The 19,565-nt window shown below is 40.6% G+C and overlaps 2 protein-coding genes across 3 annotated transcripts in view; one reads left to right on the forward strand and one right to left on the reverse strand.

Annotated features, from left to right (window-relative positions):
- Window positions 1-588: 588 nt before the first annotated feature.
- The window catches only part of erbb2 (erb-b2 receptor tyrosine kinase 2), a 35,787-nt gene continuing 16,810 nt past the window's right edge, over window positions 589-19,565 (reverse strand). Inside the window, exons 10-27 of one of the 2 annotated variants that reach the window (XM_015000567.2) lie at window positions 18,585-18,658; window positions 18,419-18,509; window positions 13,153-13,355; window positions 12,679-12,805; window positions 12,384-12,474; window positions 11,254-11,408; window positions 11,117-11,164; window positions 10,314-10,452; window positions 10,098-10,220; window positions 9,913-10,011; window positions 8,672-8,857; window positions 8,432-8,587; window positions 8,280-8,355; window positions 7,018-7,164; window positions 6,824-6,921; window positions 5,802-5,990; window positions 4,902-5,277; window positions 589-4,626 (exon numbers count right to left, since the gene is read on the reverse strand). In XM_015000567.2, coding sequence (XP_014856053.2) covers window positions 4,265-4,626; window positions 4,902-5,277; window positions 5,802-5,990; window positions 6,824-6,921; window positions 7,018-7,164; window positions 8,280-8,355; window positions 8,432-8,587; window positions 8,672-8,857; window positions 9,913-10,011; window positions 10,098-10,220; window positions 10,314-10,452; window positions 11,117-11,164; window positions 11,254-11,408; window positions 12,384-12,474; window positions 12,679-12,805; window positions 13,153-13,355; window positions 18,419-18,509; window positions 18,585-18,658 — 2,740 coding nt within the window. In that variant the 3' untranslated portion in view covers window positions 589-4,264. The remainder of the gene's footprint in view (window positions 4,627-4,901; window positions 5,278-5,801; window positions 5,991-6,823; window positions 6,922-7,017; window positions 7,165-8,279; window positions 8,356-8,431; window positions 8,588-8,671; window positions 8,858-9,912; window positions 10,012-10,097; window positions 10,221-10,313; window positions 10,453-11,116; window positions 11,165-11,253; window positions 11,409-12,383; window positions 12,475-12,678; window positions 12,806-13,152; window positions 13,356-18,418; window positions 18,510-18,584; window positions 18,659-19,565) is intronic. The other variant, XM_015000568.2, reaches the window with a different exon arrangement.
- LOC148153749 (uncharacterized) lies at window positions 14,586-16,001 on the forward strand. The gene has a single exon (XM_088001030.1). The coding sequence runs from the start codon at window positions 14,586-14,588 to the stop codon at window positions 15,999-16,001; it is 1,416 nt and encodes a 471-aa protein (XP_087857156.1).

The raw sequence follows: 19,565 nt of genomic DNA on the forward strand, positions 1-19,565 counted from the left end.
AAACTTAACAGTTGACTTCTTGTTATTAAAACCATTCCTTACCGGTAGAAACACAACTGGGATGAAAATGAGTGGCAAATGTTTCAAATTAAAGGCATAGAGCAGCAGGACTGGGTTCCAAAATATGGCGGCGAACAGAAACGAATGAGCGTCATGGAGACGGCAGGTGTTGCCTTCTAAACACCAAAATAATGTGGGAATTAAGAGTACTGGGAAATTGTTAGCCAAGAAAGCGGTCCAGAAAAAAGACACAATTATGTTAATATTAATGTTTTGTGTACAGATTTTGTATTTAAACGGCTAGGTTAGCTAGCATGTGAGAGCTAGCTAACCTCAGCAGAATTAGCTAACAGCGCCTTATACTGCTAATGTGGGACAATAAAGAGTATTTCTATTTTTTTTATCCTAAAGTAGCTCTAACTGTAATGCCACTGGGAGGCAGAAGTATTTTGTAATAAAGTTTAACCAGCAGCAGCAGGTTTAATTTATGTGTGGAAAACATAAATTAGCACTTTCTCGTTTACTAGAAATAAATAAAAGAAAGGATTTAGCAAAGGAATACCAAATACGTTTGAATAAATTGGACAGTTTCTATCAGCTACCACTGTGATCAGTTTATTTCTATATAGCTTTTCAACATTTACATTATGGTTGAATGTACAAATCCCAACAAAACTGGTTGTTATTTATACCCCGTCACAACCGTGAAAGGTTAAAAAGACAAAAACAAAACAGAAATATATATATATTCACAAAAAGTCAAAACAGGTTTTCTTCAAAATGCAAATGATTGATTTTAAGTGTTGGAGAAACTTCAACAAACTGTTAGCTGCATTTTTTTTCTTCTTGTCTGATTAGATTACAGATGTCATGTTTTTGCCCCGTTTCGGTCCTTCTGTGGAAGTGTAAACACGTTAAATAACCGGTCACAGGGCTCATTTTTACCTGGTTAATGTTTCCTCTGTTCTGCATACATTTAGGCTCTGTACTCGTTCTGGTAAAACAAACTGAGGATGAGTTTGTAGGTAAATCCTCAGAAATGTTTAAAGTACAAATCGGATCACTGCAGTAAAACTCGTGATTGAATATCCACCCCGTGTTGTGATTTTGCAACGACCTGAAATGATTGTTAGCTGCAAAAAAGAAACAGAACGTTTGAGATTTGATTTAACGCAGTCCAAAAAGAAAATACTCACCATCTGCAGCACGAGTAATTTTCAGCCCAGATTTAAACACTTTTCAGGTTGTTTAAAGATCTTATACTAGCAAACTTTAAATAAAAAGTCGCAGGGAAATTACATACCTTTCAAACCTAACATGAGCAATCCAGAAATGCCATTTACACTGCAAAAACAAACTGTTAGTTTTTGTCTGGCTTCTAGTTCAAATATATAAAGTACACTTAAAAAAAAAAAAAAGACAAAACCAACTTGTAAGTAACTTTTCAGCAAAACATTATTGCACTTATAACATGAGAAAAATGTATTGTTATAAGTGAAATAATCTACCAGTGTACCTAGTACTTTTTTAATCAATAATAAGAAATTATTTACTTAAAACAACCTATTATTTCTTGCTGAAAAGTCACTTGTAAGTTAGTTTTGCCTTATTTCAAGGGTACTAAGATATTTTAACTAGAAACCAAATCAAAAATACTTTAGATTTTGTGTTTTACAGTGCAGGTCTTTCAAAGTCAGAATAAAGTTCACCTTTATAGAAACAAGACTCCCTGGTCAAGATGTGTAAAAAGCCTTCAAATCATGTTATCTATTATTGCTGTTGTAACACTGAATTAGTTTGTTTTTAATAAAAATCCCTGGTGCAAAAAATTGTGGATACTCCTTTAAAATAAATGTAACCATTGCAGTTTTTGAACAATCTACAGGTGATGCTGTGGGGCTTATTGTATTTCAAAAGTGCATTAGATTTACTTAAATTTGTATCTAATATATCAGCAACCACCTGTGATTTTATGAAAAACAATTATTTCTAAATATGTTTTTTCCTTGAATTTATTTTTACTTTTTAGGTTGTTTTTACACATCTTTACCAAACGAGGCAGCACATTCTTCAGCATCTGTATGAAGTCTTTTTCCTCCCTAATTAATACATTGTTTATGTAATATGTCTTTTTTTTTAATTGTAAAAACTGAATGTGTTAAAAGCAAATCCCTGGCATGTTATATATATATATGTATATAAAAAAACCCTAAAGTATTTAGAAATCTTAAAGACGTAATTCTGGAAGGAAACTCTTTAAAACCCGTATTAAACATGAAATCTGATGCAAACATGGTGGGTGAGATACATTCAGGAAGGATCTGAGCCTCACACTGACAACATCCTTTAAGGATAACAATCACCTCAGTGGGGTTTGAAAAGGTCACAGATCAGTCGTCGTAGTTGTACAGTCAGTATGTAGCTACTTTCTTCTCCAAAGATGTGAGGAAGGAAAACATCGACTATGAGAAGAACAAAGGCTCTATTGAGTCAAAAACCAGCTACACTGCAAAAACACAAAATCTCACCAAGTATTTTTGGTCCAGTTTCTAGTGCAAATATCTCAGTTCACTCGAAACAAGACAAAAGTAACTTTTCAGTAAGTTATAGGAGCTTCTTTTAAGTCAGTATTTGCTTAGTATTGATGAAAAAAGTTCTAGTTACATTGGTAGATTATTTCACTTATATCATGGAAAAACATCTTGTTATAAGTGAAATAATCTGCCAGTGGAACTAGAACTTTTTCATCAATATTAAGGAATTACTTACCCAAAAGAAGCTCCTACATCTTGCTGTAGGAGCTATTTTTAAGATAGTTTTGTCTTATTTCAAATGTACTAAGATATTTGCCCTAGAAACTAGAACAAAAATACTGATGCTAATTTAAAAATAAGCGCTATATTTACGCTTATGTATGATGTTAAATGTAACGATATGAATCTTAGATTATATCAAGGAAGGCATCAAGCAGTGTAGTAGAAGTGAGAAATACTGCCACCGGAACACAGCAAAAAACTCAAATTTTACCAAGGATTTTTGGTCCATTTCTAGTGAAAATATCTATGTGCACTTAAAATAAGAAAAACTAATTTACAAGTAACTTTCCAGCAAGGTATAGTAGCTTGTTTTAAGAAAATAATTCCTTAATATTGATGGAAAAAGTGCTAGTTCCACTGGCAGATTATTTCACAATCAACTGGAACTACGCCGTTACCAAGCAACGCCTGCCAAGCCCAGCCCGTCTCCTAGCAACCAAGTTCTAGTTCCGCAGGCAGATTACATCATTTATAGCAAAACCTCTTCCTGTGTTATAAATGAAATAATCTGCCAGTAGAATTAGTACTTTTTCAACAATGTTGAAAAACACAAAATCTTGGTAAGATTTTGTGTTTTTGCAGTGTAGAGTGAAAAAAAAAAGTCGAGTATTAACTGGCTGTTCTCAGTGGGTGGAATTTGAACCATGCATTGATTACCCAAACGGAGCAAAGGGGCGGTTTCTGTCCCCTCTGAAGGCTGTTTTACATCCTAACGGAAAGATCTCTTCCAACTTTTTGTGAAATATCCTTTCCAACTTGAAGAGAGTGGCTCACTGGCTTGGAATATGCAGAGATTCTTGGGAAAGTGTTGACTTTAACATGCATTAGCTTATGAAGTCTACTCAGACCCCACAGAGTAGCTGCGGTCCGATACATCAGAGCGGCACAAAGCTGCTGTCTTCGCCATACAGGACGTCTTTCTTTCAGGGAGCAAACCCAAAGGCCAGATGGGCTGCAGGGGCCTTCTCTGTTTGAGACAAAACGGCTTTGAGGGCACTAGAGACCTTCGTCCAATGTGACCAGAATACTAAACACCATCCTCAATGCGCATCTTGGATTGTTTTGTCTGTGGCAGTTGAGAAAAAAAAATACAAAAACTACTTCATATGTAGTGGAAAAAAAGCCTGAACGTTAATTAAACAGTGAAGAAAAACTGAAAAACAGTCGAATGGTTCTCTGATCGTCAGACTCTCGTCGTACTGGGATGAGTTTTTCACAGAAGCGTCCCAAACTGTTGATGAATTCCCACGGTGTCACAGACACCATATTAATGCTACACTGTGCTGGAGTCAACAGTGAGTTTTCTGATAGTCGGCCTCAAATCGATGTGCTCACATTCAAACAAGGACCCCACTCAGATCCGTCACAAAACAAACCAGCTTCCCTTTCTCTCATTCCTCCCTTAGAAGAACTCGATCTGCAACTCCTACAGTTCCTGCTCCTCCTCCTCAAGTCTGACCACCAGTCCAGGTGTCTGCAAGTCCGAGATACTCTGGGTTTTCAGCAGTGGGGGTGACGAACCCGTTGACGTGCCTGGTGATGTTTCTGTTGCTCTCCTGGGTCGCGGTGCCGTCTCCCGCCGCTCCTGGCGGAGCGCCGTTGGCTTTGTCCCCGAGGTCCAGGTAGTACGGGTTGTCGAAGGCGGGGCAGGCGGAGTTGACGGGGATTAGGTACCCCGGGTTCTCAACGCTGTGGCCGGACCCGAGGCCATTGGGGAGCCGTCGCTCCACTCTGGAGCCTTTGCGTGGGAGCGTAGTGGGTCGCTCAGGGATCGCCGGTCTGGGATCCAGCATCTCCTGGTTGACGTACTCTGAACGACAAATGAGGAAAGTCAGAAAATCAGACAAATCTCTCAGGGACGTTGACTACGGCTGCAAGTTAACGATTAATGAGATAATCCAAAGTTGACTGATCTTATCCAGAAACAAACAGCGGCCATTTTCTAAAAAACCCGAGTTTTCTCTTGTGTCAGTAGGGCCGACTATTTTTTCAGTGGAAATATAAAGCACTTAATTCTCCATGAACAGAGACATGCAGTCTGTAGCTGCTCTTGAGGAAATGTTAAGACTTCACTCAACACTTTACCTGGCATGGATGGCCTCTGACTGTGGGCGTGACTCCTCCTGGGCAGGGAGTGATGGAGGTGATTAGGATGATGGGAGCCGTCCGCCTCATCCGTTTCCAGATCACACTGGCTCCCTCTGGGGTAGGTGGGGTCTTTGCAGTAGCGTCCAGGGCTGGACGGCGATAAGAAATGTCCGTCTGGAGTCACATCCAAGAAGACGGAGTCAGACTGGCCTCCTGCTGAAGTGGTGCGGGCCAACTGGGGCCACAGGCCGTTGGACATGCTGGCTGCCACTGGCAGGGTGGGGCACTGGCTGCGGCCCAAAGTACTGAGAGACGAGTACATGCTCTGAGGTCCGCCAGCGGCCAAGGGCTCAACATCCAGATCTTTGCTCTGCTGGTGCAGGAAAGAAACAGTTTAAAGGTGATGAAATTAAAACTGATATTTGTTTACAAGTGAAGACATTTACAGCTTCAATTAACTCAGAAAAACAGAAACAATGGAGTTTCATCATCACCATAATTCACTAGAGCAGTGCTTCTCAATTCCAGTCCTCACGCCCCCCTGCTCTGCATGTTTTAGATGTGCCTCTACTCCAGAACAGCTGATTCAAATGATTGCATGACCTTCAAGTACTGCAGAGGCCTGTTAATCACCAAAATATTGAATCCAGGTGTGTGGCAGAAGGGAAACATCTAAAACATGCAGGGCAGGGGGGCGTGAGGACCGGAATTGAGAAACACTGCACTAGAGACAGATACTGAAACAAAGGCGGCCATGTTTGGGAGGGAGGGAAGGCGGCCATGTTTGGGAGGGAGGGACGGACGGACGGATAAATGGATGGATGGATGGATGGATGGATAAAACCAGTAACCGTTCTAACTCAAACTGGGATCCAGTTAGAGCAGGTCCCCACTGACCTGGTAGGACTGGTGGCGGGTCGGCCCGTTGGCTTGGGCCCCGTCGGCCCTGGTTCTGGGGAACAGGTTGGGCTGTGGTACCAGGTACTCCTCGGCGTCCATCATGTCGCCCATGTTCTCGCCTTCCTCCAGAAGCATCCGGTAGAACTGGCTGTCCACCGGGCTGCAGGAGCTCATCTGGTCATCATTCTGGAGAAGCAGAAGGTTCTGGTCAGGACTCAACAGAACCTCAGGAATATTACAGCTGCTCTTTAATTTCAGCATGGAACAAAGGTATCAATTATTTAGAGAGAAGTTGAAATTTACTGCGATTTTTGTCCAGACGGTCCAACTGAAACCAGCCAGCTCTTGATTTCAAGGCTGAATATTTTAGTAATCGATTATATTCCATTATTCTCACGATTAATTGATTAATTGGATAAAAACTTTGACACATTTTTGGCTTTTCATCCAACCAAGTTAGTCATTTCTATACAATATTACAAAAACATTAAACAATTCCTTTTTTAACAAAGAAAATAAACATTTTATTGCTTCAAAAGCAACAACATAGCAAAATTACCACTTGAGAATTTAAAGTTTTTTTTTAATCTTAAATGCAAAATGTAAATATTTTTGTACAATGTAGGCTCAGTCCCTGCTCTCAATATGTTGGCCTTTTTTGAGTCTGTATACGCCAGTAAACGATTAATTGATTACTAAATTAGTTGACGATTATTTTAATAATCACGATTAATCATTTAGTCGATTAGTGGGGCTGTAAATATCAGCCTATATTTATAATTCTAACTCTGTGTGAGAAAATCCACAGTAAATTCAAACCAAATTTTAATTTTTAAAGTCTTTGCTGTAGTTTATCCTGAAAAAAAGGGAGATTCAATCAAATGTTTTTCAAAAACCTTCAAGTTACCAACGATCATTCGTATTACGTTTACTGCATGAACACAGCATCAAAAGATAAGATATATTACGATAATACAGACACCCAGAAGTTAAACATTTGCAGCCTTAGTGAAGTTTACCTGAATGACCAAGTAGCGAGACGGATCTCTCGCCATGGCACTGAGGTCCTGAACCAGATCTTTGAACTTGGGCCTGCTGTCTGGATCAATCATCCAGCCTGCAAAGCAAACAGAAAATTATTAGATTTTCTGTTCGAAAACTCTTTTTACCCCACAGGGCAGTAAATGAACTACTGGGCTGGTGCCGTACTCACATTTGACCATGATCATGTAGACGTCTATGGTGCAGATCGGAGGCTGAGGAAGCCGTTCTCCTCCCTCCAGCAGATCTGGGATCTCCCTCGCCGCGATGGTGTCGTACGGCTTGGAGCCGAACGTCATCAGCTCCCAAACCGTCACCCCTGAAAACGACAGAGTTTGGTTTTTCATCTGACGCCTCTGGGAAGAATCCACTTTGAACAAACCTTGGTCACATATAAGTAGTAGAAAGTTTGCAACTGAACTCCGATGCAGACATCTGGTCTGCCTACAAACCTCGGTCTCCCTTTGGTTGAAGTGAACTCTGGTGCGGTTTGAATACATAAGTGAAAGCTAAGCGGACCAGAGGCCCCTCCAAAGGCAGGAAGTGGACTAGAGCGCAGGGCATTCTGGGTAAATACAACCAAAACAAACGTGCGAGTCTAACGTTAATGGGGGAAATGGCACCTGGTCTGTTGCTAAAGACAAAATAGGCATCCTACATGTACTAAAAGTTGACTATTTCGTGAAGAAGGAAGTTACGCTCTTGCCTTCTTTCAAGGTTTTTGTGTCATTTACTTCAGTGGTTCTTGGCGCAGCGCCACTACAGGTGAGGAGGGAAACAGATGTTTTTAAATATTTTTTTGTTTGACACAATGCGGCGTGACAGAGAACCACACCAGCTGAAAATGTAACAAATGTTGTAAATTTTTTCCCCAATCAAACTGAGTCTGGACCATGAGCTGTGAAAATGCCTTTACTCTAAACTACAACTAAGAGTGCATTCGCAGCAATCCTGTTTAATCTGCTTTAATCTAACTCTAGTGTGTTTGCGGAGGTGTGAATCCACAATTGAACTCTGGTTCGCCTAAAATCTTCAGTCTCAATTCTGTTGAAGTGAACTCTAGTGCAGTTCAAATGTGAACGCCAAGCGGACTGGAGGCCACAGCAAAAGCAGGAAGAGGATTAGAGTGCAGGGCATTCTGGGTAAATACAACTAAACCAAAACAGTGGTAGAGGAAAGAATGGCTTGTGTTTTTTACCTACAACCACTAAAATCTAATACTACTCCATTTTTATTAACGTTTTGTTAAAAAGGAAGTTTTTATGTAATTTCCTTCAGGAGTTTCCCACAGGCTAGGAGGGGAACAAGTTTCTCAATTATTTTGGCTTGTTTGACAAAATGTAAAAACGAAACACACCAGCTGAAAATGTAATAATAGTTGCATATTTGGTCCCCAACCAAACCAAGATGTGAAAACGTCCAAGTACCACTGACCGTAGCTCCAGACGTCACTCTGATGGGTGAACTTTCTGTGCAGAATAGACTCCAAAGCCATCCATTTAATCGGCACCTTTAAATCCAGAAACACCAGTCAGGCAATGGAAGCTGGAGTTCTGATGTAGTTTGGTGTCGTAGTCCAGCCTCACCTTTCCTCCATCGGCGTGATACTCCGTCTCGTCTATGTCCAGCAGACGGGCCAGGCCGAAGTCGGTGATCTTCACGTGGTTTGGGTTCTTCACCAGAACGTTGCGGGCGGCCAGATCTCTGTGGACCAACCGAATGTCCTCCAGATAATTCATCCCCTACACCAACACACAGATCCATCAAGCTGGAGCCGAAGCAAAAGCCGAAGGCGGAAAAACCAGAGAGTCGTTATCGAGAGGTACCTTGGCAATCTGGACACACCAGTTGAGGAGGCACTGGGAACCGATGCGATCCTTGTTCTCCCTGACGTAGTCGAGGAGGCAGCCGTACGGCATGAGCTGAGTGACCAGCTGCACGGCGGACGTCAGGCAAATCCCCAGGAGGCGACACACATAAGGGCTGGTGACTGATGCCATCACAAACGCCTCCTGGGAGCAAACAGACAGGAGATGCTGCAGGACTCTGGTCCAGAAACACATTTTCATTTTGGGTCACATCAAGATCATGATGACCCCAAAGGGACGGTTTTATTGGTAAACCAATTAACATAATCTTAAAATATTAATAAATAGCGGTCTCTGCATTCTATAAATAGTTCTTAATATTAAATACTGAACATGTTTTTACATTGATCAGTACCAACAGGATATTGTGATTGTTTTTGTGATTTGTTGTGCTAAATTAGAAATATTTGCAAGAAATTTTGCTATACGTTTTGCTTACATTACATGGGACAATAATTTGACATCAAGTAAGGCTGAAGCAGCACTGCAGTAGAAGTGAAAAATACTGCAGAAAACTCAAATCTTACCAAGTATTTTTCATCTATTTTTAGTGCAAATATCTTAGTCAACTTAAAATAAGACAAAGTATAAGCAACTTTTCAGCAACAAGTAGGAGCTTGTTTTATGAAAATAATTCCTTAATATTGATGAAAAACTACAAGTTCACCTGGCAGAATATTTCACTTATGTCACAATCAACTGGAGTTGCGCCGTTACCTAGCAACACCAGCCAAGCCCAGCCTGTCTCCTAGCAACCCAGTTCTAGTTCCACTGATAATTACTTCATTTGTAGCAAAACATTTTTCCATGTTTCAGTGGAACAAGCACTTTTTCATCAATATTAAGAAATCATTGACATAAAATAAGCTCGTATTTCTTGCTGACAACTTAATTGTAAGTTAGCTTTGTCTTATTTCAAGTGTGTTAAGATATTTTCACTAGAAACTGAACCACAAATACACAAGGTTTATGTTTTTTGCCATGCAGATGGATGCTAGCTCTACTAAACCCAACAATTTTTACCAAATTTTTGCAAGCATGCATTAGCGATAAAAGCAAAAGATGCGGGAATCAGTTGAATTTCTACAAAAAACTGGAAGGACTGATTGATGTAATTTGGTGTCTGGAGTGTAGAGGACCTCATAAAACGCTATATTGGTTGAATTTGACATATTTGCTCTAATCGGTTTTTAACTCACATCAAGAATGTCTTTGTTGCCTTTCGGTGAGGTGTTCTCCCTCAAGACTTTAATGGCCACTGGTATTGTTATGTGTTCTCCTTCTGGAGCCCACACCCCCTAAAACAGCAATTATTTTTGGAAAAAATAAAGTTATCTTAAATATAGACAGAAAAAGAAAAACACAAAACATTTAGTGTGCATACCTTATAGACAGTCCCAAAGGCCCCTGCACCCAGAGGCCTGAGCTTTTTCAGCTCCGTCTCTTTCAGGATTCGCATCTGAGCCTGGTTCGGAGACGCGCCGCTCGGAGTCAACGGCTCCACCAGCTGCAGAGAGGAAACACGGCGCAGATTAAACACATCAGTCTGATAAAAACAAAAACCCAAGCAAACTGTGATCCAATCACTGCCAGCGCTCACCTCCTGTTCCTGGAGGTACCTCCTCATGGTCTCCTTCCTCTTCATTTTTGTCTGTCTCTTCAGATAAAAGACCAGCAGACCCAGCAAGATGATGAAGAGCGCGACTCCACCGATTGCAGCAGCGATGGTTGTGCCCGAACTAAACAGAGAGGAGACGGTTAGGAAATGCTCTGATTTGGACATGTATTGTGGATCCTCAAGGATTGGCTTTAGATCTCAAACTGTTCATATTGACATGTATAAGATTTATATAATTTGCTGATGATACCAATATTTTCTCTTCTGGTCAAAGTTTACATACAGTTTGCATATGTAACAGGGTTTTATTTTAACTTAAAATGCGTCTATTTATTCTTTGAATTTATTTTGTTTAATCAAGTTTTTCTCCAGACATTTATTGGTGTAATAGGTTAACGCTGCTCTTGGCAGTTGGTGGTTACCATAGTAACCAGTAACTGAAAGCTCCTCCCACTTTTTTTCTGTTAGTGTTTGTAACTGACATGTTAGGATCAGCTCTGTTTTCTTCACAAATGTGATATTTTAACATATTTTTAGACAACTTTAATAATATACATTGCTTCATGAGTAATTTTGCTATGTTTTGTGTACGTTTTTAACTGTTAATATTAACATTATCCATTTTAGCTATGTTTAATTTTACAGTTGTTAGCTAACAGCTAACTGCTGTTAGCTAACAGCAAAAAAACACAAATATCTTGCAGTGCTCTTTGAAAATATCTGAAGTTCAAGCATTTTCAGGGATTTCAGGCATCCTTAAAGCAGCATCAAAAGCGTGATTCTACCCAGTCTTGGTGTCAATGGGGCAGCCTCTCTCATCCATCATGGTGCAGCTGAAATTAGAGGGTCTTGGTGTGAGTTACTGTCACATGTTCGGTGTGTTTGCTTGGGTTTCTCAGTCTGCATGTGCGTGTTCACTCACGACAGTGTGCAGTTAGTGTTGCAGGGCAGACAGTGTCGCGTTTCATTGCTGTATTTCCACACAGTTTGTTGATCTTCCTTCACTCCGCTGGGACAACGTTCCACACAAATCTTTTCATCCTGATAGTGCAGACACTCGGTGCAGTGGTCTGGACCCTGGAGGCAGAGGAAGGTTTAAAGTGAAACAAGAACTCATTTAAAAACATAACCTCACTTGACCACAAACATGACTTCCCAACGGAGGCTAAGTGCCTTACCCCCCAGGCAAGGATGCCTATCAATCTGCGTATTGGTGTATAAATATGTGCTTGTTTGTGAATGTCACTGGGTGAATGTGACTTTGGTTTAAAGAGCATTTAATGGTCAATAGGACTAGAAAAACACAATTTAAATTCAGTCCAATAATAGTATGGCATAGCATCCTAATAGTACAACAGCATGTTAAACTGCAGTATGGTACAATACAGTATAACGCATGGATGTTTGTGTTATTGTATGGTACAGTATGCTATATGGTATGGTGTGGTGTATGGTACGGTATATGCCAGTGTACCCTGGTCTCCAAGGCAAACTGCCCTGCATGTTTACATGTTTTCCTGCATCTGATTCAGATAATTGCAGCTCAGCAAGAGCCTGTTAATTGGTCATCAACTGAAATCAGGTGTGCTAAAGCAGGAAGATATCCAAAACATGCAGGGTGGTGTGCCCTGAGGACCAGGGTTGAAAAACAATGGATTGTAGCTCTTGAGGCCTGGACTTGGGGACCCCTGGTGTAAGGTATATTATACAGTATATGGTAAATCAATCAATCAATCAAGTTTATTTGCATAGCATATTTCAGCAGCAAAGCAGTTCAAGGTGCTCTACGTAACAAAAACACAATATTATAAAGTTATGAGGAAAACACCAAATGGTAGTTAAATGACATGATATGTGGTATGGAATGGTAAATGGTATAGTAAAGTACAGTATAGTATGTTGAGGTACGGAATGATATGGTGTATAGTAACCTATGGCACGATACGCTATGGTATGGTAAATGGTGTATGGTATAGTGTGTGCTGTACATTATGAAACATGGTGTTTGGTAAACAGTGGTATGTTGTGGTGTTGTACAGTATGGCGTCTTACCGGGCCGTGGCAGGATGCAGAGGCGTTCAGAGGTCGACACTCTTCATGGCAGGTTTTGCACAAAAACCCATCAACGTATTCAGGAGCAGCTCTGCAACAGAAAGGATATATATCACATCCCAAACCACAGTCTGGCTTCAGCTGCATGATGTCATTAGACGCCTCAACCAGAGTTAACCACGTTATAAAGAGACGGTAATATCATCATTACCTCATCATGTTTTTAAAACCCTTTCCATTAATGTACTTGAATGTTAAAGTGTCAAAGCAGATGTGATGTTTGGACGACCTTTACCCCTGATAGTCACACTGCTCCACACACACGGTGCCTCGCTGGAACGTCTTGCATGACACGCACTGGCCGGGCCCCGGGCCCCAGCAGCCCCCCTCACACAGCGGATGGCAAACACGCCTCTCCTTCTCTGGAAATACAAACAGCAAATGAAGCACATGACACCTTTTAATATGCGATTTCTGTTGGCTTAATATCATATCAGCAAATCTTGAGAATAAAGTTGTAATATCACAGGAATAAAGTCATAAGATTATGACTTTATTCTTGTAATTTTATTATTTTTATTTTCTTAGCATGGTCCTAACACCCCATCATAGTGTTGCTCTATTGTATAAAATCCAAGCAAAACACGCTGAAGTTCACGGACAAAAAGTTTTAAAACCTTCCAGGGGTGTGAATACTTTTTGTAATGACTTGTGAGCACCGGGCGTTGAGCTCCAGACCAGCCATTTTGGTTTCTGAGCGTTGACCTACCGCACACGCCGGGTTCCCGGTTGAGGCTGACGATGCGCTGCGGCCCCTCGGTGGGGTGGAGGATCGACGCCCAGGGCACAGAGTCGGTGTAGCACAGCTCCGAGTTGTTGTACAACAACACCAGGCCTCCGCTGACGCTGCGCAGCGAACGCAGCCCCAGAGACTGGATGTGCAGATTCTGGATGGCCAGTGAAAACACGCCCCTAAAACAGAAAACACATCAACATCTAAACTACTCAACCCAGGTATGTTAACGAATAACACACCTGACTTATTCTGCTGCGATAAAAACGCTTCCCAGAGACTGTGGCATTTCCCGCTGGTCAAAGCGTCAGAGCTGGCTAATAATTAGCATTTATTACCGTTACCAGACGGAAAAACGTGCAAACAAAGAGACACTGTGAGTGGATGGACTTTAAAAGGCAGGCATTCAGTGCATTCAGTGTTTCTGGGTCTCCGTTTAACCATTTAGGCACAAAATGGCCGAGAGTCGCAGTTTCTGGGTTTCCAGTTGCAAAGAATTCAAAAGAAGAAGCAGAGATACAGCAAGAATAAAAATAAAAGGATTTAAATTTAACTGGTTTGTGGTTATGATGCGCCATTTATAAAAGTTACAGTTAAAAATTAACAGCAATAATTTGGATTATTTAGACTGTAATGAGGGTAAAAAAAAATGTGGGTTAATTTAAGCGTATGTTTCCCACGCTCCTTCAACCTTCCTTCGGGGGAGAAGATGATGTGGGGGGGGATTTATGTTTTCGCATCCACCTGAATAATGTGTAGTGGCGCCACTGTGTTCAAGTGACTGCTGTCTCAGCGTTACTTGATGTCAAGTTATAGTCAATGAGCAATAGAGCGATTAATAAAAGGTCACATTTAACATCATATCATCAAAATCTGTGACGTTGATTGCAGAAAACCACAAAAACCATCCTGGATGGACTGATTGGTGTGAAAAGATGTTCAATATTATGTTATTTAAGAAACACTTATTGAATGCTGAAACAGCTATTTATTGATATTTTAACAATTTAATTGTTTTTTATCAATACGATCTGGCCCTTTAAGAACATTCAGATTTTTGATCTGGCCCAAAATGGAAATCAGTTTGATGCCCCTGAAATACGGGATAAAAACAAGTGAATCATGGACCATTTTGAATGTAAACAAGAATAAAGAGTGAGATATTTGCTGGTGGAATGATGTCACAGCAAAGGAAGACTCTGTGATGTCACAGGCGATGAGGTCTGTGATGTCATCAACTGCAGAATTGTATGAAACACAAATCTGCATATCTTTCATTGCTTGCAATATCACTGACCCGTTCAGACATTCGCAAAGCTCTTTCGAACGTTCAGGTAGTTTACGACGATTTTAGTGATTGAATTTCAGAAAAAATGTTTCATCGTACACCGAGATACCAGAGTGGAGTGATGGGGCCCCATCAGTCCACGAGAAGGGGAGTCCAGGACTTGCAGCAAAGCTTTATGGAGCTAAAGATGGCCCACCTCCTCAACCAGGAATCATTTGTAGCTCAAATACAGGCTGAGAGAGAGAAAAGTAAGGCCCTCCAAGAAGAACTGGACAGACTGCAGACTTCCTACAAGGAGCTGCACTCCAAGTATGAAGCCGACATTTCTCAGGTGAGGCAGGAGGCCGAGACACAAAAGCTTTGCGAAGCAAAGCTGATTGAGGAACGACGGCTTCTGGAGGATCTGAGAACTGAAAAGGATGAGATGTTTCAGGAAATGTCAGAAAAGATCGCTTTCCTGGAAGACAACGAAAAACTGTTGAAGGAAGACTTGAATCAGGCCAAACATTCCTACAATAATCTCATCTGTAAGTATAGAATAGAAGTTTCTGGGCTCAAACAGGATGTGGAAGCATATCGACAGCAGGTGAAGGACGAGAAAGAGGCCAACTCAAAAAGAGCGAATGAGAACCTGCAGCTCATCGACAAACTGAGAGCTGAGAAGGAGGAGATGTTCCAAAAAATGTCTAGAGAAATCACAATAATGCAAAAGATGGAGAAGCTGCTGCTAGATGACCTTGATCGAGTTCACCTGTCAAAGGACGAGCTAAAAAGTAAGTATAATACAGACGTTATGGAATTACAGCAGCAGCTCGACACATACAAGCAGAAGACAAGGAAGGAGGAAACGGCTCTTGTAAGCAGAGAACAGAACGAGAAGCTGATCCGTGAGTTACAGCGTAGGTTTTCTACTGCACTGCACCAGAAAGTAGAAAACCTGGAGCTCCAGCTAATTCAGGAGAGAGAAGCTCATCAGCAGAAATCGGAGGCCGTCCTCCTTGAAAACACGACAAAAGAGATTCAACTCCTGAAGGAAAAGGAAAGAGACACCCAGGCTGAGCTGGAGAAAGTCAGAGCTTTGTACCAGCAGCTAACCTGCCGGTATGAATCCGATGTAACCTCTCTGGAACAACAGGTAAAAAAATATCAGGAGATGAGTTTTGTGAACGAGTTGGAAAGAGCAAAACAAGATCCACTGGTACAAGACACTCTGAGAGGTGAGAAGGAAGATCTCCAAGGGCAGGAGGAAGAAAACACGCAGAGCCCAGTCAGCCTGGTCAAAGCTGTAAGCCAAGAGGGTTCCTCAGAGGAGGATCTATCAGGAGAAACCTTATCAGTCTCTTCCTCAGATCCGGAATCTGCGGAAGAGACTGAAATCGCTGCAGAAACCATCCTGGAGGATTTGGTCGATCCAGGCACTGAAACCATTCAGGAGGGTAAAAGGAAGAAATCCAAAATTTCTATTTGGAAAAGAATTCAAAACACATTGGGATTGAAGAAAAAAAAAAGTAAGCAAAGGAGTGAAGATCAGGCCTGAGAATGATTTTGATATTTGGAGAAGGAGAAAGATGTGCGAGAGAGGAACCGTGGACAGGAACCAAACCCATGGAGGTGGCAGCCTCTGAACGGTGAAACGCTCCGTCAAGATCAAATTTAAAAAGACAAAGTTTCCCCCCTTTGACAAACTAGAAAAAAGATCCCTTCCCAACCCAATTGTAAAAAACGTGGCAGCACGGTGGTGCAGCGGTTAGCGCTGCGCCTTCACAGAGATGATCTGTGTGGAGTTTGCATGTTCTCCCCGTGTTTGCGTGGGTTTTCTCCGGGTGCTCCGGTTCCCCCCACAGCTCCCAAAACATGTCGGTCAGGTCAGTTGGTCGCTGTAAATTGCCCCCAAAACAGTTTCAGAAACTCCAGACATGTGCAGTGTTGTTGTAAAGCTAACCGGGCGTTAGCCCTTTTCCCTTCGCTGTTCTAGCAGCAGACGGCTCGATGTTTATAGCAACACATTGATTCAAGAATTAAATTTCTTCCTTTAATAGTAACGATTTCTGTTTATTTTCACTGTACTTGTGCTTTTATGGTTTGTCCTTTAGTTTTGCCTTTTCTACTCACTTTTGTATTGAATTGCACTGAATTGTAGCTCGTTATGCTGTTTAAGTCCCAATTTTAAAACAGATTAGCAAAAGGATCATGCTGTGGCTTTTTCAGGGCGGCTGTGGCTCTGAGGGTAGATGGTCTTCTTGTGATCAGAAGGTTGTGAGTTCAATTCCAGCTTCCTCAGCCACATGTCAAGTTGCCCTGGGGCGGGGCACCTACCGGCACGCTGCCTCCCAACCTGCATGTCGGTGTGTAAATGCAACTGTAGTGTGAAGCGCTTTGAGTGATCAACATGACTAGCAAGGCCCTTCATAAGTTCAGTCCATTTACCTTTGATAAATCCTGTTTTTATACCAAACATAAAGCTGATTTAACACGTTTGGACCTTTTCAGTTCGGACCCTGAAGAAGCCCAAACTTGTTATATCTGGTTTGTTTGTTATAAGAAACAAACAGGTTTTATCAAAGATAAAAGTTACTGTGTGATCTTTGTGTTATGATTTAGAATAACGGATTCAAGATAGTATAACAAACTTAACAAAAAAGTGCAATTTAACATGAAAAACTGTAGAAAAGGGAAAAAAGAAGAACAATCCATGAAAGTATGAAAACAGAGAATTTAATCAGAAATCATTTCTATTTCAGGAAGAAATCGATTCTTAGATGAAGACTTTGTAATAAATATAAAGGTTTTGTGTTGTTGAGCTTATGAGTCGTCTGCTGCTACAAAAGAGAAGGAAAAGGGGCTGGAAATGCCCAATTCGCTTACATTTTAACCAGCTTTACAATAAAACTGCAAATTATGTTCTGTTTAGGATGTTGGTTGTAGGTTTTGTTTGTCAACCTGGATTTAATTCCCAGTCCTGAGGAATCTGCTGCATGTCATTCCTTCTCTCTCCCAATTCCTGTTCAACCCTCTCATTTTCTCTCTTTCTTACATAATTAATAGGTTACTTAACACACGCACGCACACACACACACACACACACACACACACACCCCCACACACACACACACACACACACGTCCCCTCCATGGGCTGCCACCTTATCGTGGTGGGGGGGTTTGAGTGTCCCAGTGATCCTAGTTGTGCTGTCGGGGCTTCATGCCCCCCAAAGCAGACGGTCCCAGGTGAGGAACCAGACCAAGTGCAGCCCAAACATCCCTCATCATGAATACGACCGTTGGAAACGGATTCACTCAAAGAAATAACTGTTTGGATTAACACGAAGCATAACATTTTTGTATTTGTTTATTAAGAACGAGAGTAAATTGGTTTGATTTATGCTTTCTGCATAGATTAATTGAAAGAGTTTAAACAGTTTAAATTTTTGGATCTAAATTTAATCTCAAATATTGCTGAAAAGTTGCTTGTAAATTAGTTTTCGTCTTATTTCAAGTGCACCAACATATTTGCATTTGCAATTAGACCAAAAATACTTGGTCAAATTTGAAGTAAAAAAAAACAACAACAAACTTTTCCTTTGCAATGCAAAAACGCACAAAAAAGTATTTTTGGTCTAGTTTCTAGTGCAGATATCTTAGCACACTTGGAAAAAAAAAGGACAAAAACATTCAACTAGACATTTCAGCAAGATTCTTTTAAGTCAATAATTAATTTAGACTGATGTCTAAATTAACATGCATTACTATTAGTTGAAAGTTTTTGTCTTATTTCAAGTGTACTTACATATTTTCACTGGAAACAACGCAATAAATACTTGTATTTTTTCAGTGCGTTTAATGTATTTTTCATGAAATAACAGAAATAGCATTTACCGTTTGCTCTGGTTGTTAAAGTTGACAGAAAATTTGCTTGACTTGAGTCATCAGTTAGTGATGCTAGCTGTGAACTTACATGTAGAGCATCCTGCCTCTGATCACCTTGAGGTTCTCAAACACTGAAAGGTTGCTCCATTCCGCCGGCCAGGCGTCGATGTACAAATAACCTGCAAACAAAACAGGACTTTTGAGTGGCCTTGTCCAGAAACTTTAAAAGCTTTGCAGGTAAAAGCCAAACATGCCTGCAATCTCCTCCAGCTTCCTGAAGCCTTTCAGCTGCTCCAAGGTCAGCCCAGATGAGTTGGTCACAGGGTCCCTGAACGAAGACAGAGACGACAAAAAAACAGAAATATCCTTTATTAGAAACAGATTCACAGGGATAGAATATAAAATATATAAAATGTTATACAGAAAGGGCAACATTTCAACATAAATGCTACAGTTAAAAGTCCAGAGCAATGTGCAACTGAGTTGTTTATGTAAGAAATAGAAGGAAAAAAACACTTTTATTATAATATAATGTTCAAAATAAAAAGGTTTCCAGTTACTAAATGTTTACACTGCAAAAACACAAAATTTTTCCGAATAATTTTGGTCTAGTTTCTAGCATAAATAGACTTGAAATAAAACAAAACTAACTCACAAGTAACTTTTCAGCAAGAAATATGAGCTTGTTTTCCTTAATATAAATGAAAATGTCCTACTTCCACTGGCAGATTACTTCACGGTGAACTGGCACTCTACCGTTGCCTAGCAACACCAGGCAAGCCAAACCCGTCACCTAGCAACCCTGTTCTAGCTCCACTGGCAGATTATTTCCCTTTCTCATCAATATTAAAGAATTATTCACTTAAAACAAGCTCCTGTATCTTACTGAAAGGTTACTTTTAAGTTAGTTTTGTCTTATTTCAAGTTTACTACAAACTAGACCAGAAATACTTGGTAAGATTTTGTTTTTTTGCAGTGCGTTACGTTTGTATTTATTTCCCTGCCTGTGTACAAGGTTTGTACATTTTTCACACAGTAAAATTCAAGCACTTTTCAAGCATTTTCAAGGCAAGTTTACAAACTTTTCCAGCAGCACACTTTAGCGATCGAAACAATACAAATGAACTAAAAAATAAAATTTAAATTCAACATTTTATGTCATTAAGTATGTATACTCAAATTTTATGTTTTGAAATGTTTCTCTTGCACACACTTTCTTGAGAAAGTTACAAAAA

This window comes from Poecilia mexicana, unplaced genomic scaffold (genome assembly GCF_051168715.1).
Source record: "Poecilia mexicana isolate PSO_F unplaced genomic scaffold, ASM5116871v1 scaffold_19, whole genome shotgun sequence".
NCBI lineage: Eukaryota > Metazoa > Chordata > Actinopteri > Cyprinodontiformes > Poeciliidae > Poecilia > Poecilia mexicana.

What these genes read in the sequence shown, in the direction of transcription:
- LOC148153749 (XM_088001030.1), top strand. Translation starts at nt 14,586, where the DNA reads ATGGGGCCCCATCAGTCCACGAGAAGGGGAGTCCAGGACTTGCAGCAA.